Source organism: Canis lupus, chromosome 28, assembly GCF_011100685.1.
Source record: "Canis lupus familiaris isolate Mischka breed German Shepherd chromosome 28, alternate assembly UU_Cfam_GSD_1.0, whole genome shotgun sequence".
NCBI lineage: Eukaryota > Metazoa > Chordata > Mammalia > Carnivora > Canidae > Canis > Canis lupus.
In genome coordinates, this window is record NC_049249.1 from 32,226,352 (window position 1) to 32,237,871 (window position 11,520).

Sequence of the window (11,520 nt, forward strand, 5' to 3'; positions counted from 1 at the left end):
ACCATTGATTCAGCCAGGACTGCCCACCTCATGGGGGAAAGAGATGGGTTGGTTCCTAGGACGTTTGTGAGAGTTTTTGCTCATGGGAGAGACTTAAGAATCAAATCCCTAAACTCTATTTAGACTCAAGTGACAAAATATCCTGATGCAGAGTTCTAGGGCAAGGGTAGTGGACCACATGGTAGCCCTGCTGCCTGCCCCTCCTCTCCCCTCCCTCCTGCGATTTCTGTGACCTCAGTGAGATAGGCACTGACTCAGAATCCATCTTAGCACAGAGTCCCTGGCAGCCAGCACTGACGCTGCTTTGGCCCGCAATAAAAGATAGCCTCAAGTCATAAGTTAGACACACCTGACTCTCTTTAAAAAAATAATAATGAGGAGAAAAGATCTTGCAGAAGTTCTAAGCCCGTTTTTACGCCAATGATCACCCTTCAAAAATGATGTTATGACTTGGCAACGGGTGGGAAGAAGGAGATTTTTGTTTTATCTGCTTATTTAATTGGCTACTTAGGTCCGTGATATCAGTTTTAAAAAATCTTTTACTCCTAAGGACATATGGAGTAAAAATCCCAGCTCACCGCAAACTGGTTTCTGTCTCGAAGCTGGACGCTGGGTTAACAGATGACTCGTCTCTTTCCAACATTTGGATACGAGTCACACCACACCTCTCGCTTCTCCCAAGCTAAATTTGAGAGCAGGCTTGGGAATGGTGAAGAGGCCAACAACCGAGTGCTTTCTATTCAAAGCAGCTTTCATTTTGATGTATTGTAATAGAGGCCATTTCTCCCAGATCTCAGGGAAAGCCCTTTTGGGTGTTTCTAAGGATCAGCTCATGGTATATGCTTTCTATCAAATGAAACTTCTTTATTAAATTGGTATCAGAATTTATGAATACATATGGAGGAGATAAAAAACAAAACTTTTGGAACTGCCTGTAAAAGGAGTCAGGAAATAGGATTTATGTCTTCCAATATATAGTGTTTGGCATGCTGAGTACATCCTTTTGGCCTCCCGGAGTCTCGGGTTGTGAAAATGTCACTCAGACCTATGGTGGCTCATCTGGAAACATCCTTCTGCATGTCAGAGGTCTACACTGTTATTTTTGCATTTGATGATGACATTTGGGCCAATATTGAGATGAGGGTAAAAGGGCCTGAGCCTTTGCCCCGAGAGAAGGCTGCACAGAGCCAGCTGTTACTGCTCAGCTGGCAGTTTTGATAGAAGCAGATGTTCCTTCTTGAAAACCCAAGAGTAAGGATCTGTCTACCTGGCATAGGTGGTCTGTCCCTCTTGGACAGAAAGCTTATTCAACTCTGATTTCCTCATAGCATATTTCCAGATGAGAGTAGTTAGAAGAACATTTCAATTCCAGGCAAACAGAGTGTCTGGAACCCTGGCTGCAGGGGTTATGGCTACGCACACCTACCCCAAGTACGACAGCCCCCTCCCCCGGGGAGACCTGGGAACTTTGGCCCGAGGGTCCCTTTCTTTCAGAGCTGTGATCTCACCCGTCCGAGCATTTTCCTGTTTGGGGGTGTTTGGGCACTCCCGGCGGCTCCGTGAGACCCCTCCAGGGTCCCTAGCTGCAAGTGGTGCTGTCACTCCGGGGGTGTAGCAGCTCACGTCCATCCCTGGTTCTCCATCCTATTGCACCTTCAGTGTCCTCTTCATCAGCCACTTCTCAGACCTTGTTCATCAGGCGGCACGTCTGTGGCTGTCATCCCGTCAGTCATTACTGCAGGGCGTCGATGAGGGCTGCGGCAGATTTCCACGTCCTCGTGTCCTTATAGAAGATGGTTTGGGGCAGAGGCACCTATTGCTGGGGGTGACACCTGCCTTCCTTCTGGGCAGGCCTTGAGTCCCCATTTGTGGAAGCATACCCTCATGGCTCCTCTGGGTCCCCTGTCCCTTCTGGTTTTCACTCATCTAACCAGCATCCCTGGTAGGAGGAAAGACTCAGGCCCCAGGAGCTCGGCGGTTTGGGGCAGAATGGACACTAATAGCATTTTGAAGTTAAAACCAGGTTCCACCCCCCAGTACACGAGCTCCTCCTGGCTCCAGCCCGGCTCTCTGACTTCCATGTAACCCTCACAAACGTTCCACGCCAGCGTGACATGTGTCCTGCCATCATCGTCCGTTCTCGTGCCATGTTACTACAATCGAGTTCAAATATTGAATATTTAGGATTCAGGACCAAAAGAGACCTCTGTGCTTTTTTTCATTGCAGGTTGTTGGCAATTGATTTTTTTTTTTTCTGCTTTCCTAACAACTGCTCTGATTATCTGTTTTGCTTCCATTTTCTGTTGCTTCTTGCCCTTTGCTTGCAAAACAAACAGGCAAGCCTGGTAAGTAAATGCTTTTCACCTAATTTAACACCTGCCCATCGCAACCCACGTTTGTTTGTTTCTATTTTTGTTAACTTTTGCTGTTGTGTGTATTTGCTGCATTTCTCCCCTACCCCCACCCCACACGATTTAATAATGTTTTGCCCCAAAAAGCCAGAAACGTCTCCAGGGGCATTGTTTTGTGGTCGAGTCTAGAGCATTTGGAGTCGGGGGCCGATTTCCTGGTTGGAAGGACCTGACCGCGTTTGCAATTTACAAAAAAGATCTGCGCTGCGTTCTCACCTCCTCGGCCTCCTGGGAACCAGGAAATTCTATTTTTACAAGCGTTTATGGGGAGGACAGGAAACTTGAGGCAGGCTAAGTCTCAGATCCAGGAAATCAGATGGACTCCGTTTGATAAATAGCTCTTTCCAAGCCAAGTGAAATGTAGACATGGCCTCAGATCAGCCGAGAATGTGCATTGTGCGGTGTGCGGAGGACTAAGGAAGCAGCTAAAACTCAAAAAAATAAAAATAAGCGTTCAGTTACTGGTGGAACTTTGAAGCGTCTTTGGTCTCGGGAGGCTAGGTGTGGCAAGCAGACTGCCGGCAGTCCTGGCCTCGCTGGATGTGAAACAGCTCCCCGTCTGTAAGTCACCGTGACTGGCGACATCCCGCCAGCCTCCGGGAGCCAGTGATGCTATCAGTCATGGGTCACGGGTCCTGGGTTCTCACTGTGTGTCAGAGGCTTTATTTTCATTTAATCTTTGCCCAAATGCCGTGAGATAAATACCGTGAGCCCCTCTTTCTGCTCAGGAGGCTGAGACTTGGGGGTGTTAAAAAAAAAACCCTGCCCAGGGTTAGCAGAGCTGGGAGGTGTCAGAGCCAGGATGGAGTCAGAGTCTGGCGCCCGGGTCCTTCACCTCCGCCCAGGTAGCAGAGGCTCTGGGAATAGGCCTAACTTCAGGATACAGGAAGATGCCTATCAGGAACCTAAGGGAAAGAACCCAAAGCGGCATCCCCCTGCCTTTTTTTTTTTTTTTTTTTTTTAAGATTTTATTTATTCATGAGAGATACAGAAAGCCAGAGAGGAAGAGACACAGGCAGAGGGAGAATTGGGTTCCATGCAGAGAGCCCGATGTGGGAGTCGATCCCGGGGTCTCCAGGATCACGCCCTGAGCCAAAGGCAGATGCTCAACCACTGAGCCACCCAGGCATGCTCCCCCACCCCGTTTTTTTTTTTTTTTTTTAAGTTTTAATTTAAATTCCGGTCAGTTAACATACAGTGTAATATTAGTTTCAGGTGTACAGTATAGTGATACAACACATGCATGTAACACCTGGTGCTCATCACAAGTGCCCTCCTTAATCCCCAGCCTCCCTCTGTTTTTTTTTTTTAACATTTTATTTATTTATTTGAAAGAGAGAGTAAATACAAGCAGGGGGAGGGAGAGAGGAAGAAGCAGACCCCCCCACTGAGCAGGGAGCCCAACACGGAGCTCGAACCCAGGACCCCGGGATCATGACCTGAGCCAACAGCAGATGCTTAACCGACTGAGCCACTCAGGCGCCCCAGACCCTGCTTTTAAGGGAGCTCCCAGGTCTATTATTAAGAAGCCGGTGGAGAGACAAGGTTATGAGCACGGTTTGGGGTGCTCTGCTGCCAGGCTCCACTCATTCATCCACAGCACAGATGCGTTGAGGCATCATCCTGTGACTCAGGACCCTGCCCTCCTGCAGCATGTCTTGTAGGCAGCCAGCCAGCCAGCAGACACACATGCACATGCACATCCGGCTGTTTCTGGGAAGAGAATGGACTGGAAAGTAGGGAGGAGGCGTTCCCCCACCAGTGCTCAGAAGGCACCTCTGGGGAGGTGGCCTGGTGTCAGGGACCTGAGTGAGCGAGTGGGGAACCATGGAAACTCTGGGCCATGAGCCCTGGGGCAGGACCGCCTGGGGTGTGCCGACCACTGTACCTGGAGCAGGTGGGGATGGGGTTGGGGTTTCATTCCCAGTGCACACGGGCTCTGAGCTTGAGTGAAGTGACCCAGTTGGGACTTAAGGAAGTTTAGTTTGGTGCCTGGGTGCTGGCTTAGGAGCATGAAATGAATGCTTGACGTGTGGAAGAGCTGGGTGTGTGCTGGTTGCTGTTGTTATGTCTGTCATCGTTTCCAGAGAAATCTGCCCTATATGGCAACCAGGCCTTGGAGGCAGTGGTGGGCAGCGGGACCCCTGCCCAGGTGACCTGGGGCTGATGGAAGGCCAGGTCTACAGAGCTACTTAACCCCAAGAGCTCTGAGTGGGGGCTTCTCCTCCCCCCCCCCCCCACTCTGTGCTGTCACCAGGGGTCCAAACGGTTGGGAACAAAAGGTTCCTTGCCCACCTAGACCATTGACGAACAGGTCAGCACACAAAAGACAGTGCCGTGTGGGTGAGAAGCTTTTATGTGGAGTGGTTGGAGAAAGCCCTTCCCATAAATAGCAGGTGGTTTGCAAGATGTTCGGGGAAGAGTGTTAGCTCGTGGCCCAGAGAGGTGGGGTCAAGGTCAGAGCAATTCCTTTTAGTAGGATCAGCCACTCTGAACCGGGCCAGGATTCATTCTCTTGTACATAACTGAGAAACCCACTTGACAGAAAGCTCTGTTTTTCTTGGAGTTAAGACATTTGCTGTATCAAAGGAAATGTCCTGTTTCTGTGTGAAGCAGAGTTTCAGGGCTGACTGTGATGTGGCCTTTGGTTCATGGGATGTTTCAAGGGATGAAGACACCTTTTTTCATTTCCAATCACCATGTCTTTATGTTGATAACACATAGAAAGGCCCGGTCCTCAGAGCCCAGACTACTGTACCTTTTAATCCTGCTCAACGCAAAATTCAGTAGTGATTTTTTTCCCCTGCCTTATGGATCTATTTGCCATCATTGACCAACTAGAATCACTGGGGGTTGATTTTTAAGGGTCTGCATTGATCTGGCTAAAGAACAGTGGCTAGTTTCCCTCCCATATTACACTGTAAAGGTGCAGGCCTGGGATGCTGAGGCCGAGGGTATTGTTACTTCAGAAACAGAGTCTAGGTGGGTTCAGAGAGTGGGTCTGTCCCGAGTTTGGGATGCCCTACTGCTTAGACTGAGCTGCATCTGAGGCCCTGGCTGCCCCCTGAGACCACGTTAGGATCCCCCAGCCTCATCATCTGGTTCCTTGTGTCTCTTGCCAGAGGACGAGCAGAGGGAGAAGTCTGTCTCCCACCAGACTGTGCAGCAGCTGGTTCCTGGAGAAGGAGCAAGCCCTGGCTGACCTAAACTCCGTGGAGAAATCCCTGGCTGATCTCTTCAGGAGATACGAGAAGATGAAGGAGGTCCTCGAGGGCTTCCGCAAGGTGCGATTGTGTGGGAGCAGAGCAGAGGGCTGGACCTGTGGGATGGGAGAGTATGGGACAGGTGGGGAGAGATTCTAGGGAGCTGGACCGGGCTGGCCAGGGTTCCACCTGCATTGGGGAGTTCTTGAGGTTCCCAGCATCTGGGGCATTTCTTCTGTGGGCACAACCTCTGTCCTCTGTCATGTCAGAATGAAGAGGTGCTGAAGAAGTGTGCACAAGAGTATCTGTCCCGAGTGAAGAAAGAGGAGCAGAGGTACCAAGCCCTGAAGGTGCATGCGGAGGAGAAGCTGGACAGGTAATGCGGCCACGGGTCTGCTCCCAGAGGCCTCTTGGCGCCCCTGCCAAGGTAGGCCAGGCGTTCAGGTGGCTCCACTCGCACTGGCTTGGGAAGGGCAGATGATCCATTTGTGTTTTCTCAGTGTGGCCCGTGACAACACTGTACTCTCAGCATTTTGATAAGTGAAGGACGCATGTTGTAATTTCCAGGGGACCCCCTCAGAGCACCTCAGCATCTCGGGAATGGGGGTTAGGGGCAGGGGGTGCTCATGGGCTCCTGAACTAGGCCCTCGGTGGTAGGAGCTGGAGCCAGGCGGGGTCTCCGGGGAAGGATGATAATTTCTGAGCGTCCCCCGACCGGTTCCCGCAGGGCCAACGCCGAGATCGCGCAGGTCCGAGGCAAGGCCCAGCAGGAACAGGCTGCCTACCAGGCCAGTCTGCGGAAGGAGCAGCTTCGCGTGGATGCTCTGGAGAGGACGCTGGAGCAGAAGGTAACAGCCGAGGGAGGGGGGGCCGGGCGTCCCTGCGCCCTCCGCAGCTCCTGGGACAGCTTTGTGTCTCGTGAGCATATGCTTGCCCTCCCCCTGGATGATCCAGTGTAACGCCAGCCCCATTACGCTCCTCTTTCCAGCCTTTCCTGGAATTGCTCTCTGCTCAGATGTTTACTGCTGGTTTTCATTCCTTCTCAGCATTCGTTTGTCACACATTTGCTAAGTATTTATAGTGTGCCAGGCATAATGCTTTACCCAGCATCCACTGCTTACCCACTGTGGGGGAATGGGGTAATCACCAGGCCATGTTGGGGTTAAAAGGCCCCCAGAAGTCCTCCTGCGTCCATGGATGAGGAAATCCTCCTGAGGTCCCTTAGCCTGTCCTGAGTCTAGCACCCAGTCCACCATACACACCTTCTCCCTGGGTGTCCAAATGGGAAACCCCTGCTGCCCAGGAGTGCGTAGGATTCTGACTTTGGGTAAGTGCAGGCCAGGCAGCCCCCCTCCTAGGTGTGTTTTTAGAAAGTTTCCAGACAAGCAACCCCATGCTGGTTGATTTGCTAACCCTTAGGATGGGTATCAGAGGGCCCAGTGGCCTGGGGTAGCATCACTTCTCATGGATTTGGGCCCTAAAGGACAGTCACAGTGGGTGAGTCCTTTGTGGACAGATGGCATCTGAAGTCCAGCATGTCTCCCCAGTGGCCTCTACTAACCCCAGAAGCATACAGTGGCCTCCGATTGGCCCTCTTCCCATACCCATACCCAGCCAGGTTCCGGTGGGGCTGGCTGTGGTCCCAAGGTGGGTCTGGGCCGAGCAGTGGGCACATACAACCTGTCACTTCACCTAAGTGATGTCACAGAAAGAGTCCTGGGACTCGGGAGCCTCAGGTCCTCCCCGCCGCTTGCCATCCATTATGACCCCGGACAAGCCTCACACCTCCTCTCAGGTCGTAGGTTTGTCATGTTGGAGGTTGAAACCCAAAGGTCCAGAAGAGTCTCTCGAGCCCTGAAAATTCTACGGTTCTAGTAGTCAGGTGGACTTCCCCCGGGTCCACATGTCATTGCAACCTGGCCTCCGCTTGGCCCTGGGTCTACAGTCTGTTCCTGGTCATCCAGAATTCAACAACTAGAAAACTCACATTTCCAGACTGTTTTTGTTCTTTACCTTTTCCCTTCGGAATGAAGCAGACAAATGGCCACCAGTCAGAATAGTATTTTTTAAAAAAAGAAAGAAAGAGCCAAGACTGTGCCAAATATGCCAAATCTATTCAACTGCCCCGATCTTCTGGGCTCTGATCCTTGTTCCTAGCCATGAGCACAGAGTCAGAGCCGTCAAACACGAGCATTGGCTCATTCCATCCGTGTTTATCGAGTGACACAGCACGGTTCGTCTGGAGTGGGTGTTTATTCTTAGAATGTTCATAATCCCCGTGTGGCGTATTTGATGACTCTTGAGAAGTGGAATACTCATTTAAGTTACAGACCACATTCTCCCATCATTTTGGGCGATGAGGCAGTTGTGCATCAAATGTCTCCTTTTTTTTTTTTTTTTTTTGCATCAAATGTTTCTAGGTGAGAAATGTAGCAGTAGATCTGTTCCCTCCTATTTCTGTCGGGATTTGACGGTGTTTGAACTGCATCACGGCGCTAGCTAAAATAATAGAGGTGAAACCGGAGTCAGGATAGATGTTCTCTAGGCAACCTGGCCTGTTTAGACTCTCCCCAGTTGCCAGATGAAGGTGATGCTAAGTATCCTGGCAAAATGAAAGATAAGGAGGCAAGGCAGCTTGCACGGCTTTGGAGAACAGAAAAGCTACAAACAGAGCTACACATGTAATTCTTTCCTAAACTAAAACTGGGGAGGAATGGGGTTAATCACACACGTTCTCCCCAAAAGGACTCTGGGTGATACAGAGGTCGTTGTCTGTTTTATTTATTTATTTTTAAGACTTTATTATTTATTCATGAGAGACACAGAGAGAGGCAAAGACACAGGCAGAGGGAGAAGCAGGCTGCATGTGGGGAGCCCGACGTGGGACTCGATCTGAGGACTCCAGGATCATGCCCTGGGCCGAAGGGAGATGCTCAACCACTGAGCCACCCAGGCGTCCCCGGTCTCTGTTTTAAAGAGATTCAGAAGCCTGATGCCCCTGCTCCAGGCAGTTCTTAAGTGGAGGTGCTGGGCATTTTGTCCAGTTGGGCTGTTGGAAACCCAGTGAGCTGAGCTGCACGATGGCCGTGTGCTAGGTGGTCGGCTGCTGGCGCCAAGATGGGGTTTGGAGAACCTTCAGGAATCGATAGCTAGCAGGTCTGCTAGTGCCTCTCAGCCATCAGTCGCTGGATACGATGTTTAATAAATCAGACCGCAAAGCCATCTAGGAGCCAGGCCAGCCTGAATTCACGCCCCGGGCCTGCTGCATCGGACCGGCTGTGTAGCCTTAAATTAAGCACAAACACTTAACCTCTCTGAGCCCCGGTTTCTTACTGAGAAGTAGAACTGTCAGTGGCTCCCATGTGGGGATGGTTGTGAGATCCGAGTGGGGCAGGTGCCTGGGGCATGGTGGGCATGGTGGGCGCCACACATGAAACATGAAAAGTCACCAGCAGTGGCCATTCAAGAATCCTTAACAGGATTCGAGGTTAGGGTCACAGTCCCATATAACAGCATCTTCCAACAGGCGTTTCAGTGCCTCTCCGAGCTGGAAACTCTAGAAGGGGGTAAGCCGAGGTGCTGCTCCGGGTGGGGTTCACTCCCGGCGGGGGCTGGTGGCTGGACCGCAGCAAGGGCTGCATTTCTCTTCCACTGAGGGCTCCCCGACTGTTCCCAATAGTGACACAGTCACGGGGGTGCCTGGAGCCCAGCCTGGAAACACAGGACGTGTGGCTCTGGGCTGGACTGTGTCTCAGGAGGTTTCCACAGTTTCCAAGGGCCTCTGTACAGTCTCAGGGCAGAGGCGTGTGGTTAAGACTCACCTTCCGTGGGGACCTCAAAGGAGTGGCTGCAGTATGTTCCTGGGCTACCAGAAAGCTCTTGCCCCCTTGGAGAGGGCCGTTTGAGATCGGCTGTTGAAGCAGGTCAGCATCAGAGCAAAGCCGCACCTGCCTTTGAATGGACTCATCCCATCGGATCCCTGTACTTAGAGCATGGACGGTGTTGCGTGATCGTTGGTGCCAGGCGAGCATGTGGTTGGCTTCCCTTGCTTCAGGGCCCGGGCAGGGTGTGGTGTGAGGGACACCTGAAGTCGTCTTGCACCTGCCCCTGCCTCTGCCTCTCTCCTCGACGCCTTGTATCCACAACACCCCCTTCATTTAGCATCCTCTAAATAATGCTAGCGACCCTATTCAAGTAGGATTGCTTCACCCCTCCTGGTGGCATTTCTCAAAAAAAGCCACCAAAGAACTCACCCTGGACCATCCTTTTGTGTCCATATCCTTCAGAGGCAAATAAAAGAAAGAGAACCAATACTAATTAAGCCTCTAGTGCGTGCTGGTCACTGTGCTAGGGAGCTTTACGTTCTGACCCCATTCCATCCTCAGAGAGCGAGCGAGAGATGTTCACATTGTAGAGATAAGGACACCAAGGCTCAGAAAGGTGGTGTAACTTGCTCAAGGTCACAGCTAGAGCTGGGATGTGTGCTTCGATTATTCGTCTCCCAAGTCGTTTTGCTCACTGCTTTAGATAATTGCAGGGGGCCCCGGGAGCCCCGGGGGGGCCCTATACCCTGAAAAGCCCAAAGACCCTTCTGATTGGCTTCATTTCCAACAGCAGGGAGATTTCAGCAACCGTTTCTTTCTTTTTTTTTTTTTTTTTGTTTTCTTCACTTTCAGAATAAAGAGATAGAAGAACTCACCAAGATTTGTGATGAACTGATTGCCAAAATGGGGAAAAGCTAACTTTGAACCAAATGTTTGGACTTGACCATTGCGTGCAATATGACCGTCGGCACACTGCTGTCCTTCTAGTTACGTGGACAGATTCTGTTCTCACTTTTTCGTATGCACTACTGTATTTTCTTTCTAAATAACGTTGATTTGATTGTATGCAGTACTAAGGAGACTGTCAGAATTTCTTGCTATTGGTTTGCATTTTCTTAGTATAAATTCATAGCAAGTTGACCTCAGAGTTCCTGTATCAGGGAGATTGTCTGATTCTCTACATAAAAGACAAATCGCTGACCTTGGCCTTGCCCTTTGTACATGAGTTCCCAGGGTGAGCGGCTTTTGGATTTAATATGAACATGTACAGCTTGCACAGGGACTCTTGCCTTAAGGAATGTAAACTTGATCTGCATTTGCTGATTTGTTTTAAAAAAAAAATGCATGTTTCAAATAAAATCCTCTATTGTAAATAAATTTTTTTTCTTTGGATCTTGGCAATACGTGTGGCTCTGATTTATTTTCTGGGAAGGGCTGAGTCTTTTCTTGCCTTTGTTAAAATCCTATCAGATCTGGCCCTTCACCTCTTCTCTCTCTGGCTCCGTCTTTTGTCTGTAGACGTCAAGAACATTTCCTGCGTTATCGTGGCTGTTGGTAAGATGGAAGCTAATGAAAAGTATATTGACTTCTTTAAACGATTGAGTGTTTCGAATTCAAACAGATTTTGTTTTTACAAGGCCTCTCTGAGCTTTGGCGGGAAAATCTATTTCCCTTTCCTGGCTTGAGGAAGTAGCAGGCTGTCCCTCTTCCTACGCGTTCCCTTATTGTGTGACAATCAACCCTGAAACATCGCCCAGTTCCCTCTAAAGGACCAGGCACGGGCGAGCGGTGACCGTGGGAGACAGGCAGTGGGGCCGCTTTGGAGGGGAAATGGGGATGTGCCCACCGGTAGATGCCTTAACTGCTCCTGGCCTTCTCAGGGCCCCCAGGCCCAAGGGTGGGCATACGGGGTGGGTGGCCAGTGAGAGGGTGGGAGGTGTCTTCGTGCCCTAGGGCTGCTGCCACAACATCACACACTCAGCAGCTTAAAACAACAGAGGTTTTTTGCTCTCACAGTTCTGGAGGCCAGAAGTCCCAAATCAGAGGGTCGGTGGGCTTGCACCCCACTGAGGCCCAGAGGTA

The 11,520-nt window shown here is 50.7% G+C and overlaps 1 protein-coding gene across 1 annotated transcript in view; it reads left to right on the forward strand.

The window, feature by feature from the left end:
- TACC2 (transforming acidic coiled-coil containing protein 2) overlaps window positions 1-10,839 on the forward strand; it is a 193,248-nt gene extending 182,409 nt beyond the window's left edge. Inside the window, 5 exon segments of the mRNA XM_038578977.1 lie at window positions 5,534-5,586; window positions 5,588-5,695; window positions 5,884-5,990; window positions 6,342-6,462; window positions 10,291-10,839. Coding sequence (XP_038434905.1) covers window positions 5,534-5,586; window positions 5,588-5,695; window positions 5,884-5,990; window positions 6,342-6,462; window positions 10,291-10,356 — 455 coding nt within the window. The 3' untranslated portion in view covers window positions 10,357-10,839.
- Window positions 10,840-11,520: the final 681 nt, after the last annotated feature.